This window comes from Acomys russatus, chromosome 2 (genome assembly GCF_903995435.1).
Source record: "Acomys russatus chromosome 2, mAcoRus1.1, whole genome shotgun sequence".
Lineage (NCBI taxonomy): Eukaryota > Metazoa > Chordata > Mammalia > Rodentia > Muridae > Acomys > Acomys russatus.
In genome coordinates, this window is record NC_067138.1 from 35,363,089 (window position 1) to 35,385,632 (window position 22,544).

The 22,544-nt window shown below is 45.8% G+C and overlaps 1 protein-coding gene across 2 annotated transcripts; it reads right to left on the bottom strand.

Annotated features, from left to right (window-relative positions):
• Positions 1-522: 522 nt before the first annotated feature.
• Ndufaf6 (NADH:ubiquinone oxidoreductase complex assembly factor 6) lies at positions 523-21,812 on the bottom strand. Of its 2 annotated transcripts, none has more exons than XM_051160166.1 (9): positions 21,589-21,812; positions 18,689-18,788; positions 17,538-17,660; positions 14,032-14,088; positions 10,372-10,474; positions 9,173-9,306; positions 7,252-7,353; positions 4,651-4,707; positions 523-712 (listed from the first exon to the last, which is right to left on the bottom strand). In XM_051160166.1, exons 1-9 carry the CDS (start codon positions 21,783-21,785, stop codon positions 584-586), a joined length of 1,002 nt encoding a protein of 333 aa, XP_051016123.1. In that variant the 5' UTR covers positions 21,786-21,812; the 3' UTR covers positions 523-583. The 2 variants fall into 2 exon arrangements, with proteins under 2 accessions (XP_051016123.1, XP_051016132.1); XM_051160175.1 differs by having other exon boundaries at positions 526-712; positions 18,685-18,788; positions 21,589-21,727.
• Between the last annotated feature and the right edge of the window lie 732 nt (positions 21,813-22,544).

The following is a 22,544-nucleotide window of genomic DNA, read 5'->3' on the forward strand; positions in this document are numbered from 1 at the left end:
AGGGTAGGATAATAGGATGGATCTCAGCAAGCTTCCAGCATCCGGTCCCACTGCAAAGTTACCTCTCAGAACTGGGATGCTGGCTCAGAGGCTGAGTTCTTATAGAGGTTCCTGTGTCAACATTAGGTGGGTCACACCCACCTGTGACTCCAGTTCCAGGGGACCTGACGCCATCTGGCCTTTGTGGGCACTTGCAAATAAACTGACAAAGGTGTGCGCGCGTGCGCGCACGCGCGCACACACACACACACACACACACACACTGGTGTTTGGAAGGCAACTTAGTGAATAAAGTAGGAAGCCTGATTTCACGTTCCAGGACCACATAAAAAGCTGGGGGGCAGATAAGAGCCCCTAACCCCAGGACTTGGGGGCCAGAAACTAGAGGATCACAAGAAATTGTCTGGCCAGCCATTCTAGCAGAATCTGTCAGCTCCAGGTGTATGTACACACACACACACACACACACACACACACGCACGCACGCACGCACGCTCACGTTAGCTCTTATTACTTCTAAGGAACCCAAACACATTTTTTAAAGCAATAAACTAAAAGCCAGGATCAGTAACACAAAACCATTTTAGTATCTTTTTCTCCATGATTGGATATACAAAGCTAATGGAAGTAATGTATTCTTCTGCTGTAAAGACGGATGGAATATATCAAAATCCACTCGCTGGATTTTCTTTAAATAGTCCTCTAGAGAAACCTGGGAAAAGAAAACAGTGGTCACTAGATCTTAAAATGACCAAATTTCCTAGACAACCTAAAGAAGAAATAGGTCAACTTGGGCCATAGAGTGAGAACCTGCCTCAATAAAACAATGGAAAAGGTAGACGTGACAGCTCAGGCCTGTGATCTGGGTGCTGAGGAGACTGGGGCAGGAGGATGGAATCAAGGCCAGTCTGGGCTACACAGTAAGACCTTGTTCCAAAGAAAGAGTGTAAGTATTAAAGCTACTTTGGTTTCTTGAGGTGATACTATATGAGAAAACAATTTTTCTCCAGAGTCTCTTTATGTAGCCCCAGCTGGCCTATAACTCATTATGTAGACCAGGCTGGCCTTGAATTCACAGAGATCCTCCCATCTCTGGCCCCTGAGTGCTGGGACTGAAGCTGTGCACCCATATCTGGGCAAGTTGAAAATGTCTTAAAGGGGCTGGAGAGATGGCTCAGTGGTTAAGAGTGCTGCCTGTTCTTCCAAAGGTCCTGAGTTCAAGTCCCAGCAACCACACGGCGGTTCACGACCATCTGTAATGTGATCTGATACCGCCTTCTGGCCTACAGGTGTATATGCAGGCAGAACACTGTATACATAATAATAAATAAATAAATCTTGAAAATGTCTTAAAGATTGGAGCTTGAGTCACTGGAGTCATCGGCGGTGCTCCAAAACGAGAATTCCCAGAGAGTTCCAGAGAAAATAAAGACACTTCCCAGAAGCATCTACAACAGTAAAGGTATAACTAGGAAGAAGGAATAGCACAGTAAAGCCAGTACTATGAATGACCTCTTTTGACTATGTGTGTGTGTGTGTGTGTGTGTGTGTGTGTGTGTGTGTGTGCATATATGTATACATATATGTATGTGTATATATTATTATATATATGACATATACATAATGTTTTGCTTAAGGCCTAAGCATTGGAGAAACTGTTCACCTGACCTTATTACTAGCTTCTGAGGAATTAGAAAAAGAGATGCCCAGCTAGGGGGTATGTCGGAGGCAGAATGACCAACATGTGTGAGAGCCTGAGTTTGAAACCAAAGACCAAAAATTAAGTAATTTTTTTCTTCTTTGTAATAGTCAATTATTAATTATCACCAGGTATCCCAGGCTAGCCCCAAGCGCACAGTCATCTTCTTTTACCCTCAGGAGTAGTGGGATTACAGTGCACACCACCACAAACAGAAAAACAACCAAGGAAAACGAAACATCTCCAAATGCCGTGTGTCATGAAGCTGACTGTTCATTTTTATTTTTTCTTTGTATTGAAATTTTTTATTAATTTATTCAGATTACATCTAAATTGTTATCCCATCCCTTCTATCCTCCCATCTCTCCCTCCCGCTTTCACCCTATTCCCTTCCCCTATGTCTGTGACTGAGAGGGACCTCCTCCGCCTCTATATGATCAAGTCTCTTCTTGGTTAGTCTGCTATCCTTCCTCTGAGTGCCACCGGGCCTCGCCATCAAGGGGACATGGTCAAATATGGGGCACCAGAGTTCGTGTGAAAGTCAGTTACCGCTCTCCGCTCAACTGTGGAGAATGTCCTGTCCATTGGCTAGATCTGGGTAGGGGTTCGATGTTTACTTCATGTATTGTCCTTGGTTGGTGCCATAGTTTGAGCAGAACCCCTGGGCCCAAATCTGACCATTTCTAGGACCCTCTGGATCCTTCTCTTTCCCCATTCTCCCTACTTCTCTCACCTAGAGTCCCAATAGGATGTCCTCCCCTCTGTCCCAATTTCCTGGTAAGTGAAGACTTTCACGGGACATGCCCCTTGGGCTGGTGTCTAGTTATAAGTGAGTATATACCATGTGAGTCTTTCTGCTTCTGGGTTAACTCACTCATTATGATCATTTCTAGCTCAATCCATTTGTCCACAAATTTCTGGAATTCCTTGTTTTTAATAGCTGAGTAGTATTCCATAGTGTATATGTACCACAGTTTCTTTATCCATTCTTCTACTGAGGGACACTTAGGCTGTTTCCAGGTTCTGGCTATTATGAGCTGACCGAACATTTGTAAAGATTTGCTTATTTATTTATGGGGACCCACACAGCAGCTGCAGTGGCACAAAGGGCGTCACATCCCCTGAAGCTGCATTTATGGCTGGTTGTGGGCTGCCTGACACAGGTGCTGGAAATTAAACTCAGGTCCTCTGCAAGAGCAGCAGGTGCTCTTAACCACTGTGCATTGCTACAGTCCCTCAGGCTTACCTTTACAAAAATTTTTTTGAAGTTTAGTCGATCTCTTTGTTCTTGGTAGGAAACAAGATTTTTGGACAAAAAGAATAATCATGGGTTCCTAAAAAAGTCACCATACCCATCACCTATCACGTAAGGATGAAGGCAAGATGGGAAATACATAATATACCTTAATATTTGGTTGTCTGTTGTTTTGGCTAGTTTGTAAAATTTCACTAGTTTTTTGTTTTTGTTTGTTTGTTTTGTTGTTGTTGTTGGTTTTTTTTTTTGGTTTTTGGTTTGGTTTGGTTTGGTTTGGTTTTTCAAGAAAGGGTTTCTCTGTGTAACCTTGACTGTCCTGGACTCACTTTGTAGACCAAGCTGGCCTCAAACTCACAGCGATCCGTCTACTTATGTCTCCCAGATGCTAGGATTAAATGTGTGTGCCACCACCACCTGGCTTTTTTATTTTTTTAAACAGTCCCATGAATCGCAGGCAGGCCTTGAACTTAGTAGCCAAGGATGGCCTTGAACTCCCAATCCTCCTACTTCTGCTGCCCAAGCAGTGCCATTCCTCACAGGTGTGCAGGACCATAACTCATGACGTTCATGACCCAGTTCGTGAAGGCTGGCTTAGCTAGTCAGGCACTCTGCCAACTGAGCTACATGCCCGCCCTTAGCAGCCACCACTCTGTGAAACACCAGAAATCACTTCATTTCGCTCTCCATGATTCTGAGAGGCTGCAAGCCCTTCTCAGACAACCTCCACAGTGCCCGCTGGAGTTCTGCGGCACAGGACTGGGCAGGGGTCAAACAGGAATTAGTTAGGCCTCCAGCTTTATTTCACTCCGTTATGACGTGTGTGATCCCGAGAGTGCACAGGCGTGCCATGGTGTGTGTACAGGTCAGCGGAGTCAGTTCTATTACTACACCATGGTCCAGATCAAGCCGGCACCACAAGCACCTCTACTCCCTGGCCACCACCCTGCCCCTTCTGCTGAGAACTTTGTGAGTTGGTCTCTCGTACCTCTGCGTGCCTTCTAGGGGTCGAGCTCAGATCAATAGGCTTAGACAAGAAGCACCTTTACCTGCTGAGCCATCTCACAGGCCTGCAGCGGGGAATCCAAGCCCAGGAAGCTACCTCTTAATACACAAGGTTTCCAGGTTATTCCAATGTAGCCAGCTCAGCAATGACCTGTGAGCCGGTGCGACTCCATGGTCAGGTTACCATGGAGACACTCCCACAAGGGGCTTTCTTCTATAATTCCCATTTCACTGAGTATAACTGAGGAATATGAGGGTTATAGATATTAAGGCCCCATGGCTAGAAAGCGACAGAGTAGAGTAAACACGATGTAGCCTGGCCGCAGAGCCTGTGCTAACGACAGCATAGAAATACAGGTGTCACCACCACAGACTAATCATCAAGCTACCATGTGGTAGGGAAACAGAATCAAGAGATGCGCACTGGGGACTTCTCATAAGAAACCAGAAATGGCCAGGCATGGTGGTGCACACCTTTAATCCCAGCTCTTGGGAGGCAGAGGCAGACATGTCACCGTGAGTTCGAGGCCAGCCTGGTCTACAAAGTGAGTCCAGGACAGTGAAGGCTACACAGAGAAACCCTGTCTCGAAAAACCCAAAGGAAAAAAAAAAAAAAAAAAAAAAAGGAAAAAAGAAACAAGAAATGGGCCTCCTCACTCACTAGTCACCCCGCCTTCTCTGCTGAAGCACTCACCGTCTGAAGAAAAGCAGGAAACGCTTCTGAGGGAATGCTTCCGTGGAAGGACCTCGCCTTAAAGGGAGAAGGAAAGAAACCGGTTGGAGTGCTTCGGAAACAGCCTCACGCTGAGGATGAGACACGACAAGGGCAGCTCACAGAAGCCAGAGAACAGCTCACCTCCGGCTGCCCAAGGCTAGCTTCAAAGCCTCAGGGACCAAGCAAACAACTCTGTCATAGTAAAGCCCTCGGTTTGGCTTAGCTGTGGCATTTCCCTACTCCCTGACTGTGGTAACAATCCCAACACTTCCTAACTCAGTCTCCTGTTCAGGTGCACAGATGACCCTCCAGGTGCATTCCTGCCTCTGATTCACTCAACACGGATGATTTATGTCTTTACATCACTATTTCTCTTTCCCCTGGATTAAGTCCCTAGTGATCAGGCACCAGCTCTTCTTCCTGGAACACAAATGCCTTTGTATTTGAGCCCTCAGCTCAATTCAGCCTGACTCCCGGCTCTTCCGGGCTATGAACCACTTACCTTTCCAGGTCTTAGTCTGTAACAGAGGTTCTACATTGTCTCTTAGATTAGGAGGGCACATCCTGCACCCACTTCCTGACTGCACACCACAGTTTTACACCCAGCAGCACACTCAGATTGCTCCTAGGTCACACATGGCACATGGCAGCTCACAACTGTCTGTAACTCCAAGATCTAATACCCTTATGCCAATGCACATAAATTAAAATTAAATAAAATATTTAAAACAAAAAAGAAAAAAACTAGAATCAGATGGTCTGTGCTCACTCTGATGGAGGACAACTACTGCTCACCAGGAAACTCAGTGTTCACTGTGTGCTTTACTTGGTGCTGATAAAAACTAACTTATATTGCACTTACTAGATGGCAGCTTTGTATGTTACCTCATTTATCTAACTCTTTGAGCTAGGAGGCAATACAATTCTCCTACCTATGTGGAAACTGAGGCATGGTAGAGTTGTTTGTTTCCGAGAAGGATTTATCTGTATAGCTTTGGCTGTCTCCGACTTGCTTTGTAGACCAGGCTGGCCTTGAACACAGAAATCTGCCTGCCTCTGCCTCCTGGGTGTGGAGATTCGAGGCATATGCCAGCAGACCTAGAACCACGGTGGTTCTTCAAGCCACTGCTCCAAACCTATTTTCTAGGATTGGACTTCATACAATCAATAAGCCAGCAGCTTTCAATCCTGACTATTTAAAATCACTCGGAGGCCAAGGATGCTAGCTCAGTAGCAGCTTTCCTAGCATGTTGAAGACCTTGAGGTTTACTCTCAGTATTCCACAACTGATACATATTTTAATTTTATTCTCATTTTCATTGAATTTTTCTTCAGCTTTTTTCTTTTTCTTTTTCTTTTTTTTCTTTTTTTTTTTTTTTTTTTTATATTTTTGAGACAGGGTTTCTCTGCGTAGCCCTTACCATCCTGGAACTCCCTCTGTAGACCAGGCTGGCTTCAAACTCAGAGACCCACCTCCCTCTAGGATCAAAGGTGTAGGCCACTATGCCCAGCCACAACAAATACATCAGTAAAACACTTTGGAAATTATACTTCTCAGTTTAGGTTACTCTACGAATCTCCAAGGAGAGAGGCCTAAAACTTGGGGAGGTAGACAGATCTTTGTGATTTGAAGCTAGCTTGGTCATTACAGTGAGTTCCAAACCCCTTCTCAGGAACAAATGCTTAGAGCACTAAAATGGAGCCAGCTGTCACAGAGTTAAATGAAAATAAAGTAAATTTCAAGGTGAAAAAAAATATCAAAAAGGAATAAGAGCAAGAGTAAAATGACTGTGAAATATGGAAAGGTGGCAATTCCTTCCCAGGGATCATCCCAGTGTAGTGTCTAGGACACAATTAAACAGGAGAAACAAGTCCGGGTGATGTGCGCACCCACAGGATAGGAACCAGGAAATCTGGGCCTGTGAGCCCAGCTGTAAATTCAGCTGTAAGCCCAGATGTAAGCCCAGCTGTGAACACAGCTGTGAGCCCAGCTGTAAATTCAGCTGTAAGCCCAGATGTAAGCCCAGCTGTAAGCCCAGCTGTAAATTCAGCTGTAAGCCCAGCTGTAAATTCAGCTGTAAGCCCAGCTGTAAATTCAGCTGTGAGCCCAGCTGTAAATTCAGCTGTAAGCCCAGCTGTAAGCCAGCTGTAAGTCCAGCTGTGAACCCAGCTGTAAATTCAGCTGGCAGCAGCAACAAGCCAGAGCATAACGGAACAACTGAGAACATCAGCTGTGGATGGGGTCTAAAAGGGGAGGAGAGACAGGGGCAGGTGTGGAAGGCAGGCACAGTCTGTGGATGAGCAGAGGAGCCCATGTGAGAAAGCTGAGGCGCTTCACTCACAGATGTGTGTGTCTGTCCTTCAGCTGAGCATGGGATGGGATTTTTCTAGAGTAGAAAAGTTTTCAATAGTCCCTGAGGTAAACCCTGGAATCCAAAGAACAATGGAACAAAAACTGCCAAAGTAAGAAGCCATAGTAAACTATAGAAATGCTGTCATACATGTTAATCCATAGTTGCCATGGAGGCAGCCCTATCTAGCAGTGATAACCGCCTAAGCGACTGGGAAGAGGCTACTCACATGCTTTAGGTGCAAGTGTGCCTGGCTGGCAATGTCATAAACCACATCTCTCATGTTTTTATCTTGGTTCCTCCGAAGGAAGTCCTCTTGTGAAACACCATGCTGTGAGGAAGACATAATGTGAGGAATATATATGCACATTTAAAATCAATATTGTTTAAGTGAACAGCAGACCGACAGCATATATAGGATAAAGGCCTTTTAAAAAATTGTATGGGTGGGAGTGTGTGAGGCTCAATCTTGCTTGTCAACTTGATTGACTATATAACCAACTAAGACATGCCTGTAGCTTGGCCTCTGAGGGTGTTGCCCTGAAGGATTAACTAAGGCGGGGAAGATGGTCTTGCAGATGGGTGGTTGAATGAAAAGTAGTTTCTGTTTTTGCCTGCCACCTTTGCTCCTTGCTGGTGAGTGCATCTACCACTGCTGCTGCTCCTGAGTTCTGCCACGCTGCTGCCATGCCTCACTGACACTGGAGGCCAGTGTCTCTGGACTTGAGATGTGCACTAAAGACCTGCAGCTCTCCAGGCCTTCAGTGCCAGGCTGTGACTGCTGAAGCATCCAGCCATGGGGGACTGACCAAATCCTCAGCTTCTCCAGTGTGTAGGCAGCCATTGTTGGACTACTCAAGTGTCCTTGATGCAAACCAATGTCATAAGCCCCCTCTAGGATATATATGCATTCTACTAGGTCTGTTTCTCTAGAAAAAACCCAACTAATTCAGTGTGTGTGATGTACGCAGAGAGAAAAAAACATAACAAAATACAAAAAGAGTAAAAGGAGGGCTGGAGAGATGGCTCAATACTTAAGAGCACTTGCTGCTTTTGCAGAGGACCCAGGGTCTATTCTTATCACCCACATCTGGGGTCTCAGAAACTCTTGCTTCAGAGGACGCTAGGCTCTCTTCTGGCCTTCACAAGCATCCATGTGCATGTACATATTTATACATACATACATACACATCAATAAATATAAATATTTTTAAAATGTTTGCCAGGCATGGTGGCGCACGCCTTTAATCCCAGCACTTGGGAGGCAGAGGCAGGAGTATCTATGTGAGTTCGAGGCCAGCCTGGTCTACAAAGCCAAATCCAAGACAGCCAGGGCTACACAGAGAAACCCTGTTTGGGGGGGGGGCGGTATTTAAAAGGGCAGAGAATAAAGAATCTATTTCTGATAAACTTTTTTTTTTTTTCTGTGTTTTTTAAAGACAGGTTTTCTCTGTGTAGCCCTGGCTGCCCTGGAATTTGCTCTGTAGACCAGGCTGGCCTCAAAGCCAAAGATCCTGGAATTAAAGCCACTCCCTGGCTCTGATTAACATTTTGTTTTTGTTTTTCAAGACAGGGTTTCTCTGTGTAGCCTTGGCTGTTCTGGACTCACTTTGTAGACTAGCTGGCCTGGAACTCACGGTGATCCTCCTGCCTCTGCCTCCCTAGTGCTGGGATCAAAGGCATGCGCCACCTCACCCAGCTTCAGATAAACATTTTTACAAGACATATTCCAGCTGGGTGAGGTGCCAATGCCTGTAGCGCCAGCGTTTGTGGAGACAGGAAGATCAGAAGTTCAAGGTCACCCTAAGCTATATAAAGAGTCAAGAGTTCAGTCAGAGACCTTGTCCTCCCCAAAACAAAATCGACAAAAAAAATTCCTACCAATAATATAAAATAACAAATGGGCAGGTGATGTCACTACAACCACCGACAGGCGTCATCGGCATGGACCTGCAGGGTACCAGGCCCTCTTACTGCAGCCCCTCCAGACACCTAAGTGCCTGACATGTAAGGGTCTATCTCTAATCAGGGCAAAGGCAAGAAGCGATGTGTCTCATCTTCAGACAGCCATGAACAAACTAAACAAAACAAAGAGCAGCCACCCTCCTGGTGTCCCCAGGGGGGCGAGCGTTGGCAGGTTACAGCCTCACCTGCACACAGACATCCATGGGCAGGAACACTTTTCTCCTGCTACTGTGATAGGGCGTTGCTCTCAAGCACGTGACAATGCCTTGTGCCTTCCCAATGTGGCTTGCAGCATGATCTGCATGAAGATCCTTCACGCCTAGAATTACAGACACCAAACAGGGTGTTATGCTCCATTGTCCTTGAAGCAAAACAAACCAAGAGAAACAGCACGTGACATCATCTGAACCCAGGAAAGGTATTCATCCTGCTTGACAGCTAGAAAATAGGATTTATGAGGGAAACTGGGTGCCAGGGGTCTTCCTGCTTGAAAACTCTGCTTGCTAATTCCAGCTTTAGCACACCGAGAACACACTGAGAATTTAATCAGGAAATGCTACAAGTGTTTCTCATTTCTTCCCTCTAAGCAATTTCATACAACCTTACTTTTAAGATGCAGCCGTGCAGGCCTGGAGCATGCAACAGGGGCTGAATTCTGGGGGGTGACATCAAGTCAGACCACCCTCTTTAAATGAGGGACTGTTGTCCTCACCCCCAACAATCTCCTCCTTACAGTAAGGTGACACCAGCTTAGAAAAAGGCCACAAGAAAGCACCCTTCCCATGCTTTTAAAGAAGAGGAGAAAGAAAAATCTCATAAAAATTTTAAATGTATTTTTATTCTACTTCCCCACCCCCACCCCCACCACCACCATGGGAGAGAATTAAAGGAGGTGCTGGGGAAACAGGCGAAGCCGTGGGCAGCACCAGTATCACCCACAGCACTCCCATGAGCACCTACTGCCTCTCTGAGAGTCTGAGCAGTTGGATGAGTCTGCATTCTGGAAGAAATATAAATGCACAAGTAATAGAGACATTCGCTTTTCTTCCTATTAAAAACAAAAGTTGGCTGATGGCCTCAGCAGGCAGATTTCAGCAAGTTCAAGAACAGCTTGGTCTACATACTGAGTTCCAGGCCAGCCAGGGTTATAGCACGAGAGCCAGTCTGAAGAATAAATACACAAAAGTTGCAGCAAGGCACCATAGTGCATGCTTGTAATCAACACGTTTGGGGAGGCTGAGGCAGAAGACTTGCCTCTAGCTCAAGACCAGCCTAGGCCACACAGTGAACCCTTGTCTCAAATGGGAGGAATTTGTTACTGTATGGACAACACAAAGAAAAATTCAACGTGCAATCTGAGGTGGAAAGTAGAAGAGCAACTCACCCAGCACCTCCAGTGTCAGGTAAAGAAGAGAACTCTGCGTGTTCTCGGCATAATTTTCAAGTTCCTGGATGCTGCGATACGCTTTGTCATCCAGATTTTTTTCCTGAAGTCAAAGAAAACGCGAATGAAATGAACTGAATTATTTTTTATAATAAAAGTGCTACTTTTTACATTTTACATTTTATTTTATGTGCATTGGTGTTTTGCCTGCACGTCTGTCTGTGTGAGGGTGTCAGAAGCCCTGGAGCTGGAGTTACAGACAGCTGTGATTGCCGCGTGGGTGCTGGGAATTGAGCCCTGGTCCTCTAGAAGAGCAGCCAGTGCTCTTACCCACTGAGCCATCTCTCCAGCCCCAAAAGTGCTTTTTCCTCCCAAAATAAATAAGAATATTACTCAACAGATTTGTCTAGTGAATAATAAAGATTAAAATATAGCTAGGCAGGCTGGAGAGACGGCTCAGTGGGCAACAGCACTTATCGCTCTTTCACAGGACTTGAGTTCAATTCCCAGCACCCACATCAGGTATTTCATAAACGCCTGTAACTCTAGCTCCAGGGGATCTGTCACCCTCTTCTGGCTTCCAAGAAACACCTCTATACATGTGGCATACACACACACACACACCCCTAAATTAAAAAAAAATTTTTTTTTGTTTTTTGTTTTGTTTTGTTTTTTGGTTTTTTTTGAGACAGGGTCTCTCTGTGTTTGTCTTGGCTGTCCTGGTCTCGCTTTATAGACCAGGGTGGCCTCAAACTCACAGCGATCCACCTGCCTCTGCCTCCGAAGTGCTGGGATTAAAGGTGTGCGCCACCATGCCCAGCCCTAAAAATAAATTTTTTAAAATTTAAGAAATATATGTATATATAGCTAGACATGGGACAGTGGTTAAGATTACTTGCTGTTCTTGCAGAGACCCCAGGTTCTGTTCTTAGCATGTCAGGGGATCCAGTGCCCTCTGACCTCCTCAGGCACTGCTGTACAAAATGTTCATACATATAAAGCAAAATATTTTACATATATTTTTCATTCAACATAATTTTTTAAAAATTCTATATAAATGCCAGGCCAGCCAGGGCTACATGAGAACATGTCTCAAAAAAACAAGAATAGTTCCCCCATCAAAGTTTTATATGTATGCTGACAAATCACCTCATAAAATAAGGCTCAGGAACAGTGTGAATGCAGAAACCCCTCGGGCACGGGTGCTTCACTTTCCCGGGTTGTTATTGGTCATGTGTGCATCTTCTCTACAGAAATGTGTAGGAAGGTGTTTTACCGTTGAGTCCCTGATATACTTTAGATATTAGGTATTTACTAGGTAAGTAACCGACAGCGCATTTCCCGTTCTTCTAGGTTTTCAACTTTTGCAGCTTTTAGCTGTAATGAATTTTAACTTATCTCTTTTTTATTATGTGTCTTTGATACCATATTTAAGAAGCCATCACCAAACTTAAAATCACAAAGATTTACAGTCTACATCAGTGTTTCCTCCAAACAATGTTTGTTTCTTGGGTCTCCATGGGCCATCAAACTACGCTGTTGACTTTCATAAGTCAGTGTCGGCCAGCGTCCTGACTCAGTCTGTGTATTTACTTACTTCTATTTCTGAGACAAGGTCTCAGGAACCCAAACTGCCTTCTAACTATGAATGTGCCTAAGCATGGCCTTGAACTCTTGCCCTTACATGCCAAGTGCTGGAGTTAGGGACCTGCACCACAACACCTAACTAGATTCCTTCTTTGTAGATGTGTGCCCTGTGGTCCCAGCACCACCTGTTAAAAACCTTTCCCACTGAATCGTCCAGATACTCTTATCACTCAGCCGACTATAAATGTATGATTTGTATCTGCTTTTTACTCTTATTTTTTTGGTTTTTCAAGACAGGGTCTTACTATGTAGCCCTGGCTGTCCTGGAATCACTCTGTAGACGAGGCTGGCCTCAACTCAGAGATCGGTCTGCCTCTGCCTGCTGGAATTAAAGGCGTGTACCACTAGCACCTGGCTTGCTTTTAATTTTTTGTAATTAGTTAATTGATGTCTACATATATGAGGGCAGGTGTAGCTGTTTCATGTGGACATGTAGAGGTCAGAGGACAACTCTGGGAAGTCAGTTCTCTCTTGCCACCTTGTGGGTTCAAGGGGTCAAATTCAGGTTACGAGGCTTCTGCAGCAAGTACTTGCTGAGCCAGCTTGCCTGCCTGGACTCTATTTCTGTACCACTGATCTGCATGACCATCCTATACCAATACCATGGTTTGATTACTACAGATGTACACACACACACACACACACACACACACACACACATATACATATTCATATACTATATATATATTTGGGGGAGGGGGTTCAAGGCAGGGTTTCTCTGTGTATCCTTGGCTGTCCTGGACTCACTTTGTAGACCAGGCTGGCCTCGAAATCACAGTGATCCACCTGCCTCTGCCTCCTGAGTGCTGTGATTAAAGGCGTCATCACGCCAGGCTTACGGCTATATTTTTGTATAAACAACTTACTGATTGGAGGAGGGGGAGGAAACAATGACAAAGGAGGTGAAACTTAGATACGGGCTGCTGCAAACCTGTACACTGTTTGAGCAAGCTGGGCGTGCTGGACCACCTGTGACCTGCACTCCAGAGGTAAAACAGGATGATTTGCTGTTCAAGATCACCCTCAGTTCCAGAACAAGCTGGCTACATGAGTCCTGGTCTCCAAAAAAAAAAAAAAAGAATAACTTAAGTCCTTTAATTAGCCTCCCTCCAGATCCTAAATGTTTGGGCTGAGCACAAAGGCACACCCCTGTAACCCAGCACGCAGGAGACCGCTGCAAGTTCAGGGGTAACTAGACTGCTAGTGAGGTTCTGGCCGGTGAGAGGATACAGTGAGATCCTGTGTCAAAATATATTAGGGCAGCTGGGCACAGTGGCGCACGCCTTTAACCCCAGCACCCTGGAGGCAGAGGCAGGCAATCACTGTGAGTTCGAGGCCCGCCTGGTCTAAAAATCGAGTCCAGGACATGAATGGCTACACAGAGAAACCCTCTCTTGGAAAAAAAAAAAAAAAAAAAAGAAAAGATACATATGCATGTACTCGTCAGATCACATAAGCAGGGTGTACATTGGTGTTTTGACTGTACATGTATCTGTACGAGGGTGTTGGATCCCCTGGAACAGAAGTTACAGACAGCTGTCAGCTGCCGTGTGGGTGCTGGGAATTGAACCCAGGTTTATCTGGATGAGCAGCAGGTGCTCTTACCTGCTGAGCCATCTCTCCAGCCCTAGGGTTTACCTTTTTAAAAAGCTACTGAAGTTAATGAAGAGAGTTAGAATATACATGAAATATTATTGCATATCTGGACACAGTAGCCTATGTCTGTAATCACACACACACACACACACACACACACACACACACACACACACACACACACTCACACACTCTTCATAGGTGCTGGCCTTCTGTCTAGGTGCTGGTTTCTGACTCAAGGTGGGGAGTGAGGGTGACAAGTATAGCACAGAGAGATAATTATGGATAAAATACCTTTGTTCTCTAAGTTTCCTTCCTCCAAAAGATTAATAAGCATACAAAACTTTTCCTCCATGAATAATTAACCTAGAGATTAAAAAGGGAAAAGAATTTAAGACTCGGATAATTCCAACTTACCCTTTCATCAATGATTCTCATAAGCCACCTTTTAGTTAGGTTATGTCTCTTGACAGCCTAAAAAACAAGAGTGTTGTACATTTGAGAAGGTACTAGAAATGATTTCTCTAGACAGAACAAAACACACTAAGCAATGCAAAGATGGGTAAGGCGCACTTGCTGCAACTCACTAGAGAGGCAGCTGTGCCAAAAAGACATTAGGAGAGAAGCAGTTGTCCCAGAACACACGTCAGGCCTTTCCAAGTAAAGCGACTCTGTAAGGCTTCCCACACCTTCCTTCCTGCTGTACTGCTGCACATCTAGTGAGTCTACTTTCTTTTTCTTTCTTTCTTTTTTTTTTTTTTGAATACTAGGTTCTTTGTTTTTGATATTAAAATATAATTACAGTTGGGTGGTGGTGGCGCACACCTTTAATCCCAGTACTTGGGAGGCAGAGGCAGGCATATTTCTGAATTCGAGGCCAGCATGGGCTACGAAGTTCTAGGACAGAAAAAAAAAAGGTTTTCTCTCCTTTCCTCCCTCTAAACCTTCCATATCCAGGTGCCACGTTTAAATGAAAGCAGCCGTGGGCTGCTGGCGGCCGCACCTGACTCTGGTGCTCAGATACTATTTTGAATCTTTCTCTCACAGCACACGGAGTCTCACTAGCAAAAACAACCACTTCCCAAAAAATGAAGGGTGCCTAGAACCCGAGAACTGCAGGGCATGGTCCCACACACTCACCCCAGCACTCCGGAATCCGAAGAAGAAGAATCATCGTAAGTTCAACTCTGAGCTATAGAGTAAGAGCCTGGGTAGGTAGTAGGTAGATGACTGATTGACTGATAGACAGACAGACTGACTGACTGCAGTGCCAATGAAGGCGGGGCGGACAAGTGTCCCCTCCAGAAGTGACACCTTGAGGATGATATATTTCCTATTAAGTACTCTAGCCAATAATTCATAACCTATATGTAATAAGAAAATATTAGGCAAACCCAAAAACGAATGTCCAGAGAGGAAAAAACAAGTTAGGACCCACTATACTTGTTAAGAAAATGTCGACAGTGGGCTGGGCTGTAAGCCCATTGGTAGAGTACTTGCCAAGTGTGTGCGAAGTCCTAGCTTTCATCCTCAGTCCCAAAAAACCCAAAAAGAAGTCCATGTCACTTGGGGGTATGATGAGGCACATCTGTAACTGCAGCATGTGAGATACTGAGGCAGGAGGATTGTTACAAGTTTTAGGCCAGCCTGGTGATACATGGTGAATTCCAAGCCATCCTGGCTATAGTTAGACATGGGGTGGGGTGTGCAAGTAAATTTACTGAATTTACAAGCTGTTCTAACTATATGAGAGATTTGTCTCTAGTTTTGGGGGGAGAGTGCATGTTTTCTTTTTTGTTGTTGTTGTTTCCTTTAGACAGGGTTTCTCTGTGTAGCCTTGGCTGTCCTGGACTCACTTTGTAGACCAGGCTGGCCTCCAACTCAGAGATCCGCCTGCCTCTGCCTCCCGAGTGCTGGGATTACAGGTGTGCACACCGCGCCTGGTGCGCATTTTCTTTTGAGATGGAGTCTTGTCACACAGCCGAGGCTGGAACTTCAATTCCTCCTGCCTCCTAAGCGCTGGGATTAGAGTAAGTACTGCTATGCTCAGCTAAAAAAAGATTCCATTCTTGGAAGTCCCAAAATACTTAGATTATGGAAATGAGGTAAGACAACACATGAGCTAGAGAAAAGTATTTGTGTGAATGTATATACAGACATACAAACCACACATGTGTCTGTATGTGAACATATTAAAAAGGAGGGAAAAGGAGACACAACAGGAAGAATAAAGGTGGAGAATGCAAGAGAAGAAAGACACTTGTAAATTTTTGCTTTTGTGTTTTGGGTTTTTCAAAATAGGGTTTCTCTGTGTAGCCTCGGCTGTCCTGGACTCACTTTGTAGACCAGGCTGGTCTTGAGCTCACATCCATACGCCTGCCTCTGCCTCCCGAGCGCCGGCCAACACTTGTAAGTGTTTAATCAGGACTGGGGATACAGTTCAAGGGTTCTGGTTTGCTTTCTGTTGTGGTGACAATAAAATACTCTGACCAAAAGAAAGTTGGGGCAGAAAAAAGGTTTAGTGGCTCACACTTCCAGATCGCAGTCCATCACCAAGGCAAGGCAGGAAGTTGAAGCAGAAACCACAGAGATATAATGCTCTCAGCGTGTTCACTGGCTTCTGTTATCTGGCTTTTTTTCCCCCCCTTCTAGACACAGTTCCTCTATTTCGGGCTGTCCTGGACTCTCTTTGTAGACCAAGCTGGCCTTGAACTCAAAGAAATCCTCCTGCCTCTGCCTCTTGAGTGCTGGGATTAAAGATGTGCCCCACCATGCCCAGCTTTCAGCTGGCTTTCTTAGTACAGCCCAGGACCGCCTGCCTAGGGATGGTGCTGCCCACAGTGGGCTGGCCCTCTAAAATCATTAGCAATCAGGAAACTGCCCCACAGAAACACCCACAACCCAGACTGAAGAAGGAAACTCAACTGAGCTTTCGCGGATTAAACTCAGGTTGCGAGGCTTGGTTGGGAGGCCCTTACCTGCTGCCTTTTCCCCCTTTTGTCCTGAGACAGGGTCTCTCTGTGCAGCCTTGGCTGTCCTAGCACTTGCTCTTGCTCTGTAGACCAGGCTGGCCTCGAACTTGGAAATCCTGCCTCTGCCTCCGTGTGCTGAGATGAAAGGCGTGCATGACCACCGCCTGGCTTTCCCTGCTGCTCTTATAAAGAGCAGTGACACACATTCTCTAGATATAGTGATAGAAAAATCTCCTCACACAAAAGATTAATGCTTTCCTCCTCTCAGGCTGGATCAGCAGTGGCAAAAAGAGATGCTGGGCAGACAGAATGGGCACGTTCCTACCATTGTATCAAACTGGCAATTTCTATTCTGCAAACAGATGTGGAGAAAATGCATAAACAGTTTGTAATACACAGGCAAAATTCCTTTTTCCACTTAAAAAAATAAAAGAGAAAGAAAGAGACAAACAAAAAAACAGGCCAGCAAGATGCTTTTTATCAGCAAGGTAAAAGGTCGTGCTAAGCAAGCTTGTCCACCTGAGTTCAATATCCCCTCCTTCCTTTTGCTCCAGCAGGGCAAGTAACTAACACAGCTGACAAGACAGCTCAGACCACTAAAGGAGCTCAAGAAAGCTCAGGGCGGAGCCCACGGTACCATCACCAAACAGGAACTACATCCACCAGAGAGCAGGCTCAAATGAATTCCTGTATATTAAAAGTAGCACACGCAGCGGGGCTCAGAGCACACGCCTGTAACCCCAGCACTCGGGAGGCAGAGGCAAGTGGATCGCTGTGAGTTCAAGGCCAGCCTGGTCTACAAAGCAAGTCCAGGATAGCCAAGGCTACACAGAGAAACCCTGTCTCAAAAAAAAAAACCAAACAAAACCAAAAATCAAAACCAAAAACAAACCAGTTAGTATACATACATACATGTATGTATGTGTTTATGTGTATATATAATTTTTTTACCTTCCAGAGCTCAGTGGCCACAGGCTGGTGTGGTGGGTTGTCGCGGTACATATCTTCCACGGCTTTTCTCCAGAACTGCATCCGCATCAGTCCTATGGTTTTCTCAGACACAGAGTCCTTAACCTGTAAACAGAGTTTAAAGCCTCTAGGCTGGAGACATAGCTCCATGGTGCAGTGCTTGTCTGTCTGATTAGGAACCTCAAAATAGAAACAAACAAATAAAGACAACATACTGCCTGAAAGCCAAGTATTATGAGGAGACCTCTGAACTAATCAAACTGTTCTGTACCATTCTTTTTTTAAAGACTTATTTACTTATTAATTATTATGTATACAGAGTTCTATCTGCGTGTACACCTGCACACCAGAAGAAGGCACCAGATCTCATTAAAGATGGTTGTGAGCCACTATGTGGTTGCTGGGAATTGAACTCAGGACCTCTGGAAGAGCAGACAGTGCTCCTAACCGCTGAGCCATCTCTCCAGCCTCCTCTATACCATTCTTTTTTTTTTTTTTTTTTTTTTTTTTTTTTAGTTTTCGAGACAGGGTTTCTCTGTGTAGCCTTGGCTGTCCTGGACTCGCTTTGTAGACCAGGCTGGCCTCGAACTCACAGCGATCCGCCTGCCTCTGCCTCCCGAGTGCTGGGATTAAAGGCGTGCGCCACCACGCCCGGCTTCTCTATACCATTCTTATGGTGACCAATACATGACTATATTTTTTTCAGAGCCAACACAAAGTATAAAACTGACTGCAAGCACTGTCCCCTTGATGCTACTCCTTAATATCTTTTATTAGCATGAAAATACATAAATTATTTTATGAGCCAGGTGCGGTGGCTCACGCCTAAGTAGTTAGCAGGGGAAAGAAACCACTAGCAACAACTTTAAGAACATCTAACATGAAGAACTGTTTCTTTTTTTTGTTTTGTTTTGGTTTTTTTTCAAGACAGGTTTCTCTATGTGGCCTTGGCTGTCTTGGACTTTGTCTGTAGACCAGGCTGGCCTCGAACTCACATGGATCCACCTGCCTCTGCCTCCCGAGTGCTGGGATCACAGGAGTGCGCCATCACACCTGGCTACTCCGTTCTGTTCAGTATTAAGCACATCCTACAGTCATCCTGACACAGCATTTTAGGTCATTTTAATACCAGCCTGAGCCAGCTCCACATTGAAGGCCCTCAGTGCAGATGCAGAGCTCCGACAGTCTGCAGGGAACAGCAGGGAACACAGGTAACTCTCATAATCCCGCCTCCTACAACAAACAGAAACAAAAGAAAAAGGTAGTCAGTCTTCTGTCTCCAAGCTGCACACATTACGGATAAGAGTCAACTGCAACTGATGAAGCTTTGGATCACAGTAGTTCTCAGTTCTTAAGTTATATAAATGTTTCTCAAAAAAAAAAAAAAAAAAAAAAAAAATCTGCTTCTCATCCCAAACATGTTAAAAGGAAAATCTTTATTATTTTATTTTTATTTACAAAGCACTTGTAATTGCTTCAGTATATTTTGCTTTTATAAGCGTTAAAATGAACAACAAGCATTCCGGAGACAGAAGCAGGTGGATTGCTATGAGTTCGAGGCCAGCCTGGTCTACAAAGTGAGTCCAGGATAGCCAAGGCTACACAGGGAAACCCTGTCTCCAGAAACCAAATAAATAAATAAACAAATACAATTATGAGCAACAAAAGAAGAAAGCAAGCCACACATGGTAATGTATGTTTTTAATCCCAGCACTCAGGGAGGCAGACGCAGGTGGATCTTTATGAGTTCGAGGCCAGCCTGGTTTACAAAGCGAGTCCAGGACAGCCAGGGCTACACAGAGAAACCCTGTCTCAAGAAGAAAAAAAAATTAAACAAAAGAAAACAAGAAACATAATGGCTACTGTGTAGCTCAGTGCAGGCTCAGAGCTTGCCCAGCACCACCAGGTCCTGAGTTCAGTCTCCAGCACCATAGAGCAAGCATGGCAACCACACAGGGCAGGGCACAGGCCAAACTGTAAACTCAGCCTTGATGGGGGGAGAACCCCAGCACCTGCCAAACTGGGAAGCAAATGCATTTTCTGGATTTACTTCCTTAGTCAAATCTAAGGTAATTTAGTTATTTTAGTAATTCTTAGAAGCCTTTGAAAGCAGGCATTTAAAAACCAGATAGTGGGGCTGGAAATGCCTCAGCAGTTAAGAGCACTAACTGCTCTTCCAAAGGGCCCTGGTTTGATTCCCAACATCACACTGGCTCACAGCTGTTCCAGGGGGCTTATCTGTGGTACCAAGCATGCACACAGTGTACATACATACATACAGGCAAAACACTCATACACATAAAACAAAAACAAACATATCTTTAAAAATAAAAAATACAAGTTCAAGACCAGCCTGGTCAACAAAAGCAAGTCCAGGATGGCCAAGGCTAAACAGAGAAACCCTGTTCCAAAAAACCAAACCAAACAAAAATAAAAAACAAAACAAAACAAAAGCTGGTAACACAGACCTTTCTTTAATCTTGGTACTTGGGAAGCAGAGGCCAGAAGATCTGAGTTCCAGGCCAGCCTGGTTTACACACCCAACCACGGGTACATAAAAACCCTCTGTCAAAACAACCAAAAAACAAAACAAAACCACCATACCAGGTACTACCGTTGGCACTGCAGGGCAAAATGCAGGGGTGTACAGGGTGGATGTTATTAATCCACAGATGTTCACAGGGCTCAATTCCAAGGCAGGCCCCCCACCCCCTCCCCTCCACCTATGTCTGTGGAGGAACTCCCAGAACTCTTGCCTGTTACCAGATGGACAAAACACAAGTCAGGAGACTGGTCTAGAAATCTCAGGCAAATCCCTTGTTCCCTTTATATGACACGGAGTGTGACCGTCTATTAAATACGACAATAACCTAACTATGTGCCAGGCATTGATATAAATGCTCTAATTATTAAACCTTATTTTTTTAAGTGCATTTATTTTTATGTGCATGACTACTTGGCCTACACATATGTCTATGCACCACGTGCCTACCTAGTGCCCAAGAAGGCCAGAAGAGAGGATTGGCTCTCATGTGGGTGCTGGGACTCGAACCTGGATCCTCCAGATCAGTCTGTGCTCTTAGCTGCTAACCCATCTCTCCAGCTCCTAAATGCTCTAATTCTCACAACCCTTGACGGGAGTCGCAACTTGTAAGGAGCATTAAATAAGTTGCTTTGGAATTTATTTTCGTACACAATGATTAAGTAGTTTCGTAAGGCTGGTTTATAGCCAAACCTTGAGCAGGCGCCCCCCTCCCTGCCCCGCGCCACTCTCCCCCGCCCCCCCCCCCAAGAAGAAGAGTCAGGGGTGTGAGATGCTGTTGACCTAACGCTAGAGCACTCTAGGCAAACACTCTACCAACGGAGCTAAATCCAAAGGCTCCGTGAACTACTTTTGATAGTGCAGACAGAGCACACAGAACCCAAAGTCACTAAACAGGTGTTAAAAGTCACTAGCTGTATATGGATAAAATGTGCTACACAAGCCCACGCTTGTAATCTCACCACTCAGAGAGAGAGGCAGGAGGATCGCTGTGAGTTGGAGGCCAGCCTGGTCTACAAATCGAATCCCGGACAGCCAAGGCTACACAGAAAAAGCCTGTCTCGAAACCAAACCAAAAACTGTTATGCGTGCAAAGGTTGCAGGGTCCCATAAAATTAGGGTTCAGGCAGGGTGACGTGTTGAGCAGAGGAAGAAATCCTGCCAGGATGTCGTGGCTACGGGGACAGGCCTGCTGCCCGCCTCTCCAAGTACTAGCACGGAACCCAGCAAAACCCCTACTCTCGGGGCTCAGCACCCCGACCCCCTGTCTCAGGGCTCAGCACCCGCGTCCCCCAGGCTCGGGGCTCAGCATGCCCGATCTCCCTGTCTCAGGGCTCAGCACCCGCGTCCCCCAGGCTCGAGGATCAGCATGCTCGATCTCCCAGTCTCAGGGCTCAGCATCCCCGTCCCCCAGGCTCGGGGCTCCGCACCACCTCCCGCCCCCCAGGTTCGGGGCTCGCGGGGACGTCCCCGGGGGCGGCTGCGGCTGACCTTAGCAGCTCCAGGCAGTAGTGATCGGAACCCGGGACGCCCTGCCCGCTGGCCGCCGCCACGCTGCGCCGCACTGCCGAGGGCCCCGGGAGCCGCCGCACACGTTCCCACTCATCCCGAGGCGGCCGGCGACGGAGCAGGCCGGCCAAGCCGAACGGCCTTGGGCTGGGGACGGAAGCCAGCATGGAGGTCGCCATGACACCCGCTCCGCGCGCCCTTCGATCCCGAGGCCACGCCCCCGCCATTCAGACCGGAGCCAGGTGTCGCTGTGGTCCCGCTTGTGGTTGATTGACTGTCCTCTTCTGCGTCCACCCTCGGACCTACAAGGCAAGGCTACACAGAGAAACCCGAAAACCAAAACAAAACAAAAAATGAGTTTGTCATTCCTCATGCCAAGAGTCAAGTTATCTTGCCACAAGAGCTCCAGTCCTCATTTGTCTGTTTTCCTTAATGTCAACAGAAATTTATTTTCTCAATACTGAGATCAGTACACTAGCATTTTGAGGGGTTTTGATGTTGGGATCATCAGAGGACCCTCTTTCTAGGGAAAAAAATTGTGTGTGTGTGTGTGTGTACCCTTCTGTTATGCCCAAATTTTGAGAGACTCCCGGAACAGACCACCCAAGAGCTGAGTCCAAATGCAATGGCAAGGAAGTCTTTATTGCAGGTTCGAACCGGGGACACCTCTCCTATGCACTGACACAGCAGATGCCAGGAAGCAGCCCTGAGTCTCAATTGAGACGGGTTTTTAATAGGTTTTAGACAAAGAAATGGGTTTTACAGTATATAATTGGATAACATTGGGCAGAAACGCTGCAAGCAGGAAGTTATAAGCCTTGGTGTTTAGTGGTTGGGTAATAGGTGTAGGGGCAAATTGGCCTATAGAAAGATTGGTTGAAGCAGTTATGGGGGCATTAGGAACTTTCACCTGGCTTCTCCTTATTGGTTGCTGCTCT